The 16,044-nt window shown below is 31.1% G+C and overlaps 3 protein-coding genes and 1 pseudogene across 7 annotated transcripts; 3 read left to right on the forward strand and 1 right to left on the reverse strand.

Moving 5' to 3' along the window:
- The first annotated feature begins 847 nt into the window (after positions 1 to 847).
- TLL1 (triacylglycerol lipase-like 1) lies at positions 848 to 6,286 on the forward strand. Of its 3 annotated transcripts, none has more exons than NM_001333251.1 (6): positions 848 to 1,270; positions 1,775 to 1,968; positions 2,080 to 2,113; positions 3,840 to 3,975; positions 4,080 to 4,551; positions 5,241 to 6,286. In NM_001333251.1, exons 1-6 carry the CDS (start codon positions 877 to 879, stop codon positions 5,523 to 5,525), a joined length of 1,515 nt encoding a protein of 504 aa, NP_001323068.1. In that variant the 5' UTR covers positions 848 to 876; the 3' UTR covers positions 5,526 to 6,286. The 3 variants fall into 3 exon arrangements, with proteins under 3 accessions (NP_001323068.1, NP_849772.2, NP_973975.2); NM_179441.3 differs by having other exon boundaries at positions 878 to 1,270; positions 5,241 to 6,051; NM_202246.3 differs by having other exon boundaries at positions 884 to 1,270; positions 4,080 to 5,261.
- Positions 6,287 to 7,412: 1,126 nt separating this feature from the next.
- On the reverse strand, positions 7,413 to 10,872 carry AT1G45207 (Remorin family protein; the record flags this gene model as incomplete). 2 transcript variants are annotated; one of them, NM_001333252.1, is made up of 7 exons in its annotated part: positions 7,413 to 7,972; positions 8,143 to 8,221; positions 8,396 to 8,723; positions 8,945 to 9,586; positions 9,676 to 9,762; positions 9,899 to 10,004; positions 10,411 to 10,872. In NM_001333252.1, the coding sequence occupies 7 exons, from the start codon at positions 10,609 to 10,611 to the stop codon at positions 7,766 to 7,768; spliced, it is 1,650 nt and encodes a 549-aa protein (NP_001320478.1). In that variant the 3' UTR covers positions 7,413 to 7,765. The 2 variants fall into 2 exon arrangements, with proteins under 2 accessions (NP_001320478.1, NP_973976.1); NM_202247.1 differs by having other exon boundaries at positions 7,414 to 7,987; positions 9,676 to 9,765; positions 10,411 to 10,611.
- Positions 10,873 to 13,127: 2,255 nt separating this feature from the next.
- AT1G45211 lies at positions 13,128 to 13,455 on the forward strand (annotated as a pseudogene). Its single transcript has one exon.
- Positions 13,456 to 14,765: 1,310 nt separating this feature from the next.
- On the forward strand, positions 14,766 to 15,314 carry AT1G45215 (ECA1 gametogenesis family protein (DUF784)). Its single transcript, NM_001084212.3, has one exon. It carries the CDS (start codon positions 14,850 to 14,852, stop codon positions 15,195 to 15,197), a length of 348 nt encoding a protein of 115 aa, NP_001077681.1. The 5' UTR covers positions 14,766 to 14,849; the 3' UTR covers positions 15,198 to 15,314.
- Positions 15,315 to 16,044: the final 730 nt, after the last annotated feature.

The following is a 16,044-nucleotide window of genomic DNA, read 5'->3' on the forward strand; positions in this document are numbered from 1 at the left end:
TCCTAATATTGAAAGTTAGTCGGCCATTTCGTTTAAGTAATCATGGGTCGTTAAGAAAAGAAATGGACATCGCCGCATAAGCTAAGAAAATGATTTTTTATTTTTCAGTTTTCCGTCGAATTTACTCGTGAGATCTCGTGATAGTATCAAAGTACATTATTGTTCTTTTCTTTAGTGTTCTAAAACACTGAGTACACAGATGTTTAAGTAGTGTCTTGGATCTTGATGTAACGCGGTGATCGAATGTAATTTTATATTTCATCCGTTTCATAAAAATAAATTATTTAGAAAACCAAAATTGTTTCACAAAAATAAATTTTTTATATCATATCTCACTATTTTTTTGATGTATTATCTTCTGATAATTAGAGTTCAAATAACTACAAGTGCTAGGCATTCGTTCACTAACAAGCTTGAGGACACTGATTATTATTGTTCATATTGTTTGTTACAATGAAATTCACTTATGAACTAGTATATCACACAGACACAAGTGAAATCAATACTCATTCGATAATCGATAGTACATATAATTATGTCTGTGTCATGTGTGTTTTAGTAAGATACCAAAATAGAATAAAAAACAAGAAAACACACTATATTATCGGACCGGTTTTTCACGATAGTCAAAGAAAACGAAAAACATTTCGTGTAGATACATATATACATACCGTACGGTCATTTGCTTAAGTTAAACCAAAGCGATTAGGTTAAATTGTGAATCAATCATTTTTATTTCGCACGTGAAAAACAGCCAAAGCTTTTTATGACCACAAGGCGCTGTCTGATTGGCTCAACTATAAAGTTAATTAACAAAAAAAATTATGATACCAATTATTACTAGCTCTATAAATACGTAGCCACTCTCTAGGTTGCATGACTCACAAATCAACCATTTCTCCTTTCTTCTTATTTCTGAGCAAAGTTTTTTCTTCCTTTCATATTGTGAGGATGTCCAAAACCAATATGAAATTTTGCAATAGTTATTTTCTGGTCGATCCGACCAAAGCAAGTTTTCTTGATCTCCTTTTGCTTTTGTTTTCCTCCAACCTGACCAGTGCAAGATTCATCGATTCTCCTCCGGATACGCTTAAAGGCTTCCGGAGAAGTTTCGCGAGTCGATGGATCCTTGCGTTGGCCATCTTCCTTCAAAAAGTATTAATGCTCTTAAGTAAACCTTTTGCATTCATTGGTCAAAAGCTCACATATTGGCTCAACCTTCTTACGGCAAATGGAGGCTTCTTCAACTTGATACTTAACCTTATGTCAGGTGAGAAAATTTAACAATATAGCATACTTTAGTTCGTTATATTTACTTATCCCTATTACCAAATACTTGAACTCGAAGAAGATTACATGTATTTCTTTCTTACATATGATATAAGTATCCCAAAGTTTTTTAAAAGAATCAATATTGAAAGATCTCAAGGACCAAATATCATACAGTTCCACATATTAGTATTCCCCATGGACCTTTGGACAAGGACCAATGACACTTACACAAATCAAACGGATTTGAGACAGACCGAAAATTACTCTCCATGCAAGACGTTATATAGCACACATATAAAAAAACAAACGAATTATCCATATATTGCATCAAGAGCTCAATTTGGTTAAACAACCTAAAGAGTTTTTATTGCAACCTAAACTCTTATAGGTCTTAAGAACATTACTGGAATTCTAAGACAACTAATCCAACTTTTTTGATTTTTATATATGGTGTTTCACAAGTATTTTTACAGGACTAACCTAAAGGCCGAATTTGTTACAGGAAAGCTGGTCAAGCCTGACAAATCTTCGGCGACGTATACTTCTTTTATAGGATGCTCAGATCGACGAATAGAGCTTGACGAGAAGATAAATGTTGGTAGCATCGAATACAAATCGATGTTGTCAATAATGGCTTCTAAGATCTCTTATGAGAGCAAACCTTACATCACTTCCGTCGTCAAAAACACTTGGAAGGTTAACTTCGTTTCTTCTTCTTCTTCTCTTTTAACTAGGCTTTTTTTTTTTAATGTTTGTTTTACTGCTCACTCTCTCTATATGACTCTACGTCTATATCCTGTGATGCAGATGGACTTGGTGGGTAACTACGACTTTTACAACGGTAAATTAAAATGCTACGAGTTATTCTTCTTAAGAAATTTTATTTATTTCCCATTTCAGGGAGTAGGGCATTCTCTGTGGTTTTGGTCCTTTTGGGTTAATTTAACTCCTTTTGGTATATGAATAATTTAAGCCTAATAAAGGCCGATTAAATCATAATCATGAAGCTATAAATAGATATATATGTAAGATGTACGTAGGACATCAAACATACTCGTAATAGAAAAAAAGAGGTAAAGTGACATTTTCTATATATTAAAAAAAAGAGAAAAGAAAAAAAGAGAGTTAAAAGTATTTACCAAATTATATAAATGCCTTTCATTTTCTCGTTTTTGATAATACGACAGAAACAGTTCTACGAGATCATGATGCTATAAATGTAAAATAGTTCTTTCTATATCATAATTAAATGCCAACTAAGCAAGGGATCCCTACTTATTTTAAATGTGTCGTCTGACGGATAATATAATAGAAGGGTATTTAATGAATATATAAGTAGAAATAACGAGTACAAGTAAACCTTTTTTTTATAAAAAATGTAGGGATCATTAAATTTATTAATTTATAAAGGTTAGTTAAGAAAACGAATTTGATGAATTTGTTTCTGTATTAATATTTTTTCTGATATTATCAAAAACTTACTATCTAATATATAAATCACTAATATATTAAAATTCAAAAGTAATCCTATATGAAATATGAACTAGATAATATTTTTGGAACTCAGTTAAAGTTTAGGTAATAATTAACATCAAAGAGTTAATGTGCACTCATTTAATCAAAATTAATCAACATTAACAAATTTAAATATAATATATATATATATAACTTACATATATATTTCTACCGGATTTAAATTCGAGTTTTAATAAACCGGTGATAATAGTGAAAATTACTAGGCTACATGGTCCGGTAAAATATTAAGTTAAATACATATTTCTAATGTCGTATTTCAAAAAAGATCGGTTTAAAAAAAAAAAATCATAATATTACAAAGAGATATATTTTCTTGTAAAACCTTACTTATTCATAGAATACACGTCAAAAACCTTAAGATAACATATTAATTTAAATCTATGCATGTTTATGATCTATGTAAGTTTGGTGCACTTGTAGGCAAATTTTAAAACTATATTGGATATTTGGACAATATCTTGGTTCTACCTTTTGTTTAACCATTTATAATCATGTATTAAATGTTCGTAAGAGAACAAATATGATACTATAAACTGGTGACCCAAAATCAAAAGTCACGTGTTTTGTCCGGGTTTTAGCAGCTAAGATTCTTAAAGTCAAATGCTGCATGATACGTAGATCGATTTTTTCTTTTGTCTTTTTGATAAAAATTGTCGAAGAACATTTTTTTTGTTAGGTTAGGACTAGGAGATTGATTTACTAAAAATACATATTCTCTTTTCTATTTAAAGTTAAAACATAAATCTTTACTTAAGCGATGAAACATAACAATAATATATATGTTACATAAACGTGCAGAAGAAATATAGATTAACATCAAGCAAGATCTCTTTTTGTCAAGCAAGAGATTTAGTTCATCCAATTCTCGATTCCAAAAGTCTTGTCTTTCTCAACAAATAACTTATAATTATAAGAGAGTACTTTATACCATTTCTAATTATCATATCCTACAACATCAAATTTGCAAAATATCAAATTTATATAAATTTAAAATTCTGTAGATTCTAATTAGTTTTTATTTATGTGGTCAGCTTTCCAAGAAAGTAAATTGACGCAAGCCTTCGTGTTCAAGACTTCGAGCACCAATCCAGACCTCATCGTCGTTAGCTTCAGAGGAACCGAACCTTTCGAGGCTGCCGATTGGTGCACTGATCTCGACCTCTCTTGGTACTTATATATGTTCTATATGTTTAATCAATAATTACTATTCTTTATATAAAAAAAAAAATTAGTCTTCTTAATTCATATGTAAATAATAAATCTTAAATTAGGTACGAGATGAAGAACGTTGGCAAAGTCCACGCCGGGTTCTCAAGAGCTTTAGGTCTCCAAAAAGATGGATGGCCCAAGGAAAATATTAGTCTACTACACCAATATGCTTACTACACCATCAGACAGATGCTTAGAGACAAGCTTGGCAGAAACAAGAACCTTAAATATATTCTAACAGGTCACAGCCTTGGCGGAGCACTAGCTGCTCTTTTCCCGGCGATTCTGGCCATTCACGGTGAGGATGAGCTGCTAGATAAGCTAGAGGGAATCTATACGTTTGGACAGCCACGTGTAGGAGATGAGGACTTTGGTGAGTTTATGAAGGGTGTGGTGAAAAAGCATGGAATAGAGTATGAGAGATTCGTCTATAACAATGATGTTGTGCCTAGAGTGCCCTTTGATGACAAGTACTTATTCTCATACAAGCACTATGGACCTTGCAATTCCTTCAACAGTCTCTACAAAGGAAAGGTACATTAAATCAGCCTCTATCTAATTATTGGGGTTTTGTCTTGCTATATTATTTTAAAAAGACAAAGAATAAAGAGATTCATCAAAAAAAAAAAAGACAAAGAATAAAGAGGGTGAATATTTAAAGTGGACATGAAGAAACTTTCAATTTTTCCTTTGTTTTTTAGAGAAATGTCGATGATATAAAAGATAATAAATAACCTATTTATTTTGAGTTTTAATTGTACTTTGTTTTAGACTCTTCAAAAAACAGGCAATATTTTCTATAAAACTAATAACATGGTCCATATTTTTAAAAGCCAACAAAGTAAATTAACTCTTAAACCCTAACGCTAAAAAATAATAATTTAAACTCTCAAAAGTAGATTTTTATATGGAAAAACGGCATTACTAAAAGAGCCACTTCTTTTTACATTTATCATGCTATATATTAGATAACTGTACTCCAGATTGGCTTCAGACCAATCATTGAGAAGGATGCTTACAATCTTTGTACTATGTAACATTAATACTAATTAGTAAGTTTGAGTTTAAGAAAAAAAATGCGAAATGGGTATTTATTTCCTCAAGTTTTTTCTTATAAATATATGTATTTTTGATTTAGACTTTTTAAGCATTTTTTTCTTAATTGTAACTTTCTATATACATCTTTGATGCATGATTATGGATTTTTTTTTAATGTTGGTTAGGTAAGAGAAGATGCACCAAATGCGAACTACTTCAACTTGTTGTGGTTAATACCGCAGCTGTTGACTGGTTTGTGGGAGTTTATAAGGAGTTTCATATTACAGTTTTGGAAAGGCGACGAGTACAAAGAGAATTGGTTAATGAGATTTGTTAGGGTTGTGGGAATAGTGTTCCCTGGTGGCTCTAACCATTTCCCATTTGATTACGTCAACTCTACTCGCCTAGGAGGCTTGGTTCGACCTCCTCCTACTACTACTCCTGAGGATAAACTTGCCCTCATTGCTTGAACTCTCATTATTTAATAATCATATCCACTTTATCTGCCCTAATGACGGTTAAATAATTGCACTTGAGCTTTAATGTATTCTCTGTGTTATGTGTTTTTGTATGTGAGTTTTTATGTTGGTAACAATATCTACCTTTTCTTATCTTCTGAGTTAACCAGCTACAAAATATTCCTCCTGGCTTATATACACTATATATCTCCATTTTTGTTTCCTACGTACATTGTAGAAGAAGGTCATGTCATGGTCTTCTTGATATTCTTTTCTTTGTTGGATGCCTATTTTAAGTGGTAGATCTTTCGATCAACATTTAATGAATATATGCGATGCCTCTTTTTCTCGTTTTCTTTGTTTGGGCCAAAAAATGTGATGCCTCTTTAAGTGGTGGGTCTTTTATTGACATGATGCCTAATGTAGATAGGTCCGGCGTTAATATGAAGTCTGTCTAATTGTGGAATCATTCTATATAATTAGAAATGTTTTTCTTTTCCCTTAAATGATCACATCATCAGGAAAAAAATCCTAATCGAAACTAAAATGAAATGACTCAATTAACTTTAGATTTTGGACTTGTTTTATATAAGGTATGTAGAAGCTGCATGTAGCATTGTAGTATTTTACTGCTTCAAATTCAATTATTTATGATGTACAGACCACTTTTTAAAATCACAGCTCAAAAACATATATTTTATTCTTCGATTTATACATCCTAATTTCCATCATAATAAGTCTCTGCGATTTTTTTTTATTTTTTTTTATTTTTTATTTTTATTTTTATTTTATAACTCTCCGTCTTTCCTTTCCAATTTATCATTTCGTTGTTTAAGTTTAACAAAGCAATATATATTTTCACTTGTCAATATATTATATAATAAACCATAAATTATAACTCATATATAAATAATTCATATTTTCTATAATATGTAAAAGTAATATATAAATGATATTTCTTATTTAATTTGTATTTGAGTTTTTGAATAATTTTTTTAAATTTTTAACAAAATTATATATGTGTTCTGATTGTGTTAATTTATTATTATTGTTATCTGCTAGTAAGTAAAATGGAAAATTTAATAAATTATTACACTAATATTTCTTTTATATAGTATAGATAATAAAATGATGAAAAAAGCTATACACAACTAATATAACATCATGCTTTCATTTATTAAATTCACATGTAATTTTCAATACCAAAAATCTACAGCTACAACCTAATTTATATTCTTTTTTTAATACAAAAAAATATCTACTAAATTATAATTAAAAATTCAATGATAGGGGACGAAAAATAGAAACATGTCGAAAACATAGTCACATATTCAATTACAAAAATATTAGTTTTACCAAAGGAAGAGTTCACTCTCCATCTACTATCTACACCTAAAAAAGGCTACATTAAAGTTGCTTATTTAATGTGTACTATTACTTTTAAATAATAAAAATTTCAAAAAATAACAAAAATACACCATGGAAAAATTAAGAAAGTCGGGTACATTAGATCTAATTTATAAGATATAACTCGAATATGTAAAGACATTTTGTTGATTAATCTCATCATTCTCATTTTCGGTATGTTCGAGAATTGTTTGTTGTTGTCTGGCGTACGCGGCAGTCGGCACATTGAGTACTTTTAAAGAACAACTTTTCTACAACTAAAATTTAAAATCGTAAAGCCCATTATGAAAAGGCCCATTAATAAGAACTTAATCGCAATTTCTATTATCAATCATGGAATTTTTCACATCACTGATAGCTTGGAATGTATATCTTTGCTTTGCTGTTGTAACCTTTAATTGATGTTTGACTTTAGTCTCCTCTGTACTGGCTTTTTGAGGGTAATAAACTAATAATAATCCTCCAGTTGACAAAAATAAAATAAAATAGCTTTGAATGTAAAACAACAATGTTTGTCATAATGTTAAAAAAAGTTATGTCATAATGTTAGTATCAAGGCATCATAAATTACAAATACATTTTATCAAGAAGAGTTTGTCCTCTTGGGATCAATTCACCTCTAAACACCCGAAGAGACCAACAAAGGTGGAAATGGGTGGACTCATCCCTCGGATTTTACTCAGCTAGGAACTAACATACAAATGTACTAAGCGCATCTATTGAAATCAATTAACAGCTACTGACTATCGAAAGTAGTATTACAAGCAGGAATTAGAAAGCCAAATATTACGCGTACGCATCAGTGAAGAGTCTCCATTTACCGTATTTTCTTCGAAAAAGGGCAACTAGAATACATGGCAGGTGAAGCAACCACTAAGGGAAGGGATCTTCTTCTTCCCACTTCTTTTGAATGATGAAGCCTTACCATGAGATGCGGTTGAGACTCTATTGTCTAACACCGACCTCCTCATCTCCTCCGCTCTCTTCTCTGCTGATTTTACTTTTCTCATAATCTTTTCCATCGACGATGATCTTTTCTTTTCCAGCTTCATCTGTGGGAAATATTTCTGACATTAGTTACCGTAGGAGTGATACACACAAGCTACCTATGGACACATCATTACTTAAGCTATTATTGGTACCAATTGCAATTGTTTATATGCTTAAAGCCTCATTTTTTGTGCTTCAGAAAGAAGAAAAAGACAGGATAAGAGGAAAGAACCTCTAGCTTTCTTATTGCTGCCTCGGCCTTAGCTTTCTGCAAATTTTCCCAAGATATAATTCTGGCTTCCTCTGTCGCACTACATAAATATTAAACTTTCAATCAGAATTCCAAGTCTAATCCATTCATATGAAAATCTGTGATGGTGGGCAATTGGATTAACTGTGACGTTGAGCCATATCAAATATGTCATGCCTATTCAGATTCATGAGTTTGTAATAATGCCGTGGGAGTAAAACAGATTAGAACATACCATGTCAAATCTTCATGGTTAGTAGCTTTTCCATGTACGTGATCTCGCATTTTTGAGCCATTTCCATGGTATAGACCTCTGTGCTTCTTTGACCAGCGAGTTACGGTTACCTTCTCATCAACCTGTAAGTCCTTGACTTCTGCTCGGTTGGAATGAGCATTCAGTAGTTCCGAAATAGGTAGTGGTGATGGAGAGGAGGGAGAGAACGAACACTGTCTCTCAGGGGAAAACCGGATGCTTCCCTCGGGACTCATCTGGGTTGCCATATCCCTTCTTGAGACAGCTTGAGCATCGGTAGCAGCATCCTTCATACTTTCATGGATGTCATCTGTACATATTGTTAACAAATACGTAAGCACTTACCAGACCAGAATGTCAAAGTGTTCAGATTATGATATTGAAACGATCACTAGAGTAAGATAATAATGTGTTGATGCATGAGTCCTTTTGTCCACTCTAAGTTTAGCACAAAACCGATAAAAGTTACCGAGAGTTGGATTATATTCAAAACTTAAAAGTAGGTGTCACTGAGGGTTGATCCGTCTATACCTTGGGATGAAGATGCAAGTGTTTCAGAGCAGCCATGAATGCTAACTGATCTCGCCATGGATGGATCGATTCGCTGAGGAAAGGCAGCTGTAGTGGAACCCCTAGAAGAAACAGTTTCTGGCAACACACCAGCTGAAAACGGAGAGCTTGCTGTTAAGCCTCCCATGTTTCCACCATGAACCATAGGAACTGCAGGGGAATACAACGAATAATATGCAAATCCTGGAGGACCTAATGGACCACTCTTTGCTTTAGGTCGCCTTTCATGCGATGCTCCAAATGAAGTACGGGCAGCTCCTTCCTTAGCAAGAGGACTAACTATCCATCTCTCCGCATCTTCCCACTTAGAAGGAACCGTTCTACCACTATACAAAGGTAAAAACCCAGCATTTGGCGGACTTCTTCCTCCGTTTGAACGTAAAGGTACTCTCTCTGAACTCCAACCCTTTTGCATACTATGTAGATAAGTCGGAGTACCAGGACTAGGAAACACACTCGATTTATTAGTTGAAACTGAAGCTCTCTTCACATTTACCACTCTTGGAGACGTAGAGGTTACATTACTAAGATCCAACGAAACAGTCCTTTGGTAATCTAACTTTTTCGCCAGCGCTTCAGATCTAGATCTTCGTTCCTGACATTCTATAAAGAATTGAGATTAGCTCTCTTCCATTAATCAAAAGCATGGATACTAAAGTATAAACTTTTGTTATCATGTAAAGTAAACTAACCTCTAAGAGCTACAGAGAAAGAACTCCTAGCTGAATCAAGATTCTGGCTTTCATCATCTTTTTTAACCTCAAACTCCTCTTTCCAAGCTGCTTTTCCAGTAGAAAACAAAGAGAGAAAGTAATTGATATCTTTTGGACTATTTTTGTCGCTTGTTATCTCTTTTCTTGACAACTTTTAATCAAATCACTAGTAACAACAACAACACTATATCTGTATTAGTACCTTTTACTTTATTTGATTTTCTAGAGTTACAACTATTCTTCCACCCTGTACCACGCTTGTCTAGATCTAGATCTTTACAGCTCGAACTTACCCTCTGATCTCGCTCCTGTTCATCTCATATAATGCCAAACAAAAAAAGTTAAAACAAATTCAAAAACACATTGCAAGCAAGATCTAGTAATTTACCAGAAACATTTTCTAAAATCCAGAGTAGCTTCTTCATTACTCGAATCTATACAGTTCTATTGGCATGTAAATCATCTCTAAAGCTCTAAATCCACACTAGTCGAATCTAAATAGTTCCATTGCATGTAATCAGCGCTAAAACTCTAAATCCAGTGCAATTGAAACACACAAAATCTGTCTTCTGTATTATTTGAATGACGAACAGTGAAATTGAAATCAATTTTTGCATGATTTTGAATAGTTTGACTAAGTCAAATACACGCGTAGTCATAAATGTCAGAGTTAGAAGTTCATGAAACTCAGATTGATGAACAATGTAGGAGTACCAGAGAGGGACCGGAGATGAGAGAGTCGTCCCGGTCGTGAGCGTCGGAGGTGGAAGAGCAACGATCGACGCTGACGGAAGCGGAGGAGAAGAGACTGAGATTAGATTCAGGTGTGAAGATTATTGAGTCGGGGCTTGAGTCTCGTCGAGATCCTCCGGATTTCGCCGGACGGTGGACTTTGTACGATGACTCCGACGGCATTTGAATCTCTAACTGTTTTGGGTGTTCGAGCTAGTGAGAGAGAGAAGAGAGAGGTTTTGTGGTAATCTGGTATTGGTGTGTGACTCGGAGACACTGCATTTGATAATGTGTGTGTGAGTTTGACTTGTGTGAAAGACTGTTGAGAGTAAGAGCGAGTGAGAGAGAGAGATGAATCTCTACACTTTTATTTGTTTTTACTGATTGTTAGAGCTATCTTTTGGGGCGTGGTAGATACGAATTTTAATGAAATATAATTGTTATTGATTGGTGTTTTTTTTTTGTCTCTTTATTTTTTTTTGTGTCTCATCAAGATTCCATTAGTTAAAAAAATATTTTGGATCATCCTTTTATTCAGAATTTTTTATTTTTGTGAATAAGAATCAGTCATCTAATTATAAACTTAACTTATCTAATTGTAAAAACTAACCTATCACCAAAACTAAATCATATATATATATATATATATATTAAATGAGAAAATATTAGGATTTATATTTTATAATTAAATGAGGTTAAATATCAGATTAGATTTATAAACGAGTTTAGATTTTATAATTAAACGAAGTTAAATGTCGGTTTGGATTTATAAACAGGTTTAGTTTTTACAATTTAATGAGGTTAAATATCGATTTAGGTTTACAAAGGAGAATGAGTGTTTATCTTTTATAATTAAACGAGGTTAAATATCGGTTTGAGTTTATTAACATGTTTTACAATTAAATGAGGCTAAATGTTGGTTTAGATTTACAAATGAGAATTAGGGTTTAGATTTTGTAATTAAATGAGATTATATATCTGTTTGGGTTTATAAAAAAGTAGTTAGAATTTAGATTTTCTTAATTAAATGATTTTTTCTGAACAAAAGGGTTCACTCCTAGGGATGACTCCAAATATTGTTCATTAATTAATAACCAATGGAAAAGGGTTATAATTAACTTAATAATGATGGAATTTTTTTTTATAGTATTAAGTAAAATGAGTGGGAAATAAGTATTGAATGTTTGTTTTACCTCTGTTCTTATTTTTTTACTAGTAACTAATTGATGAAATAAATTTATATATTTGTATTAGCTTGTGCAGTATATTATTTTAGATTTCTTAGAATTTTATCAAGCATTATATTTTATTTTAGTTTGGATGAAAATTTGGATTTTTTTGGACAGTTGAATTCGATGTTGATGGGGAACTTCGTATGTTGGGAACAATCCGAGATTTGTCCACTTGGGATTAAACCTATGTTTCGGCATTCAGGATCATCCGTATAATTTGTTGTAGGTGGCATTCAAGCTTTCGAGATGTCTACATGCTCATTAACATGGTTCAGAGGTCTTTGGAAAATAAAATACTATGTGTCTTTCCAAATACTCTCCAACACTTAAGTCAATAAGGGCAACATGACTGAACGAAGAGTTTTTTCCGGTAGACTAGTGATTATGTTGTCTTTTCATACGTAAATCAAACGAACATTTTGCTGAGTGTCTTTTCATATATACGTTTTATCCGGTAGACTAGTGATTATGTTGTCTTTTCATACGTAAATCAAACGAACATTTTGCTGAGTGTCTTTTCATATATACGTAAAGAATGATATCACACATTTTTAAATCTGAAAGAAAAAATATAAATTATCTATTTGAACCGTAAGTGATAAGTCTATTAGATGTTTGCTATTTTGACCTAATGTACATTGTTTTAGCAAACCGTCTAACGATGCTGTATTAGACGCATGACATAGAATGTGTCTAAGCAAAACATTGTAGTATTAGTCGTTTTGATTATGTTGTGTTTGTAACAAATGACATCGTTTTAAAATTGGAGATAAATTGTATAGTTTAAAATTTTTAGAATTAAAATCTTTGTCTAAAACAAAGTCGTTTTGGCTATTTTATTAAAATTTATAGTCCAAATAACATCTTTTCAATGAAATAGTCAAAATAAAGTCGTTTTGGACATGCATTTCGATTTTAAATTTTGAAATAAAACGGCGGCGTCTAACACTTGACATCCTCATCATCATGTTTTTCACGGTGACTTAACGTGGTTATGGGTCATAGCTCATGGTTCATGTATGTTTTTGCAAAAATTCATTAGTTTAGGTTTTGAATTTGGATTTTTCTTAAGTGGAGGTATATAATTTAGCACGATAGTATAATTTGTCTATGAAATTACTTTTAGTGGGGATATGAAAAACCCGTATTTCATTTTAAAGCTCCAAAGTTTTAACTACTTGATATCACTACTTCCATTAATTTTGTATTTCAATTTCAGAAAATAGATGAAAAGATAAATTTTAATATACTTTGTTGATTAATTGTTTAAGAGGTTAAAAAATTAACATTAATTTCTGAAGTTAATTTTATAATATTTATTTTATTTAGGTTGGATATTCATAGTTTACATAGTTTCATGTCTAGAATACCAAATAAAAAAAACATACTTCATTATATTCTTTTCATACACTAAGAATAAGTCGGTAAATTCCAAACATACGAAAATTATAGCTAGGCTAAGCTCCCATGTTATTGCGCTATTCACTGTTGTAGCTTTGGTGTGTGCGTTTGTTCCTGTATTTTTTGTCGAAGAAGCTGAAGCAAAATCATTATGAAACACTTGTCTAGTTAAAATCACTCCTAAATTTGAATTGAATATAATTTATGTTGTTTTTGAAATGGAACCCTCATTGAGTCTTGTTGCCACGATCTTGTCCAAGAAGGAAAAGTGTGCCATGATAATCTCATTAAATATATTGCTGACAGACCAAGCTTAATTGGCCTTGAAGCACAATACTTGAAGAAGAGGGATGACGTGTGGAGTCATTGTGTCTCAATTTCTAAAACTGCTTAAAATATGTGTGCTTTTAATACTATTTTGATCGAATAAATTTAAATTTTGTCTTTGTAACATTTTCGTTATCATAATTTATTTTTATGTACTAAATTTAATAAAAAATTTAATTAAAGCAATCTGTCGTAAGATGAATAAAATTTCATTTTTAAATTTCAAAAACAGAAAAAAGAACTTATTCAAAATAATTCAAAAATTATAATGTAAGAATAGCGTAAGAACACTGTTATTTATGTTTCTATGTTTTGAAATTCGGCTAACTTTATAATCCAATCAAGGTAATTACAGAAAGAATTATTGTTTGTTCATTTCAAGCAAAGAAAAATAAATTCTTTAAAAAATTATTTTTTACTCTTTTATCACAAAAATCCTTCAATCAAAATCTCCTAACACTAAAATCCGCTTTTTCTTTTTTCAAAATCTACACTAAAGGTCAATTCTAAACTAAAAAGAACGTTTGAATGGGTGTGTCAAACCCGTTTCTGTAGTAAATTGAATCATTTATATTTTTGATCTTTATATAAATATTACTTTTAGATTCATGTAATATATAGTTGTGGTAGTAGTTCATTAGACTGCCAACCCAAAACTAGGCTATCTTAACATCGTGTATATTGTCCAATCAATCATTTTTTTTATGTCGAGTTCAATCCTTTGCTACCTTTTTCATTTTTTTGAATGTATTTTCTCGTTTTAAATTCTATGTTTTCCAAATAGTTATACTTTAGTATGGGTTCTTTGAAATATTGCTTCCATTGATAGAGATAATATCTTTAGTTTCCGATGGAAGTCTTGCATAATTATTAGTTATGGATCTAAACCATATCCCTTTCTTTTAAATATCGTATTCAAGTCCCATTAATTAGACTTTTTGATTAAACCAATTGTTCAAAATTTGCTCTCTAATATGGCTAACATCATTAACCAAAATATGAGTAAGGATTTTTAACGCTATAATGAAATATATTTCGAGTACATAATATTTGAACCTTGTAGCTATTTTACAAAAAAAAATCTTATCTATATAGACTTTGAACTTCATATCTAATAATTTGGCTTCAAATTTGAATATAATTTTAAATTTTAATCCATAAGTTTATAAGCTGAAGTTGATATCACTACTTGCATTAATTTTGTATATATATTTCTAAAAATTGATTGAAAAGATAAATTTTAACGTACGTTGTTGATTAACTTTTCAAGAGGTTAAAAAATTCACATTAATTTCAGAAGTTAATTTTATAATATTTATTTTATTTACGTTGGATATTCACTCACCTATAAATAGTTTACATAGTTTCATGTCTAGAATACCAAATTAAAAAAAAACATACTTCATTATATTCTTTTCATACACTAAGAATAAGTCGGTAAATTCCAAGGATACGAAAATTATGGCTAGGTTAAGCTCCCATGTTATTGCGCTATTCATTGTTGTAGCTTTGGTGTGTGCGTTTGTTCCTGTATTTTCTGTCGAAGAAGCTGAAGCAAAATCATTATGGAACACTTGTCTAGTTAAAATCACTCCTAAATGTGCATTGAATATAATTTATGTTGTTTTTGGAAATGGAACCCTCATTGAATCTTGTTGCTACTATCTTGTCCAAGAAGGAAAAGTGTGCCATGATAATCTCATTAAATATATTGCTGACAGACCAAGCTTAATTGGCCGCAAAGCACAATACTTGAAGAAGAGGGATGACGTGTGGAATCACTGTGTCTCAATTTCTAAAACTGCTTAAAATATGTGTGTTTTTGATACTATTTTGATCGAATATATTTATATTTTGTCTTTGTAACATTTTCGTTATCATAAATTTATTTCTATGTACTAAATTTAATAAAAAATAAATTAAAGCAATCTGTCGTAAGATGAATAAAATTTCAGTTTTTTTTTATTTCAAAAACATAAAAAGGAACTTATTCAAAATAATTCAAAAATTATAATGTAAGAATAGCGTAAGAACACTGTTATTTATGCTTCTATGTTTTGAAATTCGGCTAACTTTATAATCCAATCAAGGTAATTACAGAAAGAATTATTGTTTGTTCATTTCAAGAAAAAAAAAATAACTTCTTTTAAAAATAATTTTTTACCTTTTTATCACAAAAGTCCTTCAATCAAAATCTCCTAACACTAAAATCCGCTTTTTCTTTTTTTAAAATCTACACTAAAGTTCAGTTCTAAACTAAAAAGAACCTTTGAATGGGTGTGTCAAATCCGTTTCTGTAGTAAATTGAATCATTTATATTTTTGATCTTTATATAAATATTACTTTTAGATTCATGTAATATATAGTTGTGGTAGTAGTTCATTAGACTGCCAACCCAAAACTAGGCTATCTTAACATCGTGTATATTGTCCAATCAATCATTTTTTTTATGTCGAGTTCAATCCTTTGCTACCTTTTTCATTTTTTTGAATGTATTTTCTCGTTTTAAATTCTATGTTTTCCAAATAGTTATACTTTAGTATGGGTTCTTTGAAATATTGCTTCCATTGATAGAGATAATATCTTTAGTTTCCGATGGAAGTCTTGCATAATTATTAGTTATGGATCTAAACCATATCCCTTTCTTTTAAATATC

Source organism: Arabidopsis thaliana, assembly GCF_000001735.4.
Source record: "Arabidopsis thaliana chromosome 1 sequence".
Lineage (NCBI taxonomy): Eukaryota > Viridiplantae > Streptophyta > Magnoliopsida > Brassicales > Brassicaceae > Arabidopsis > Arabidopsis thaliana.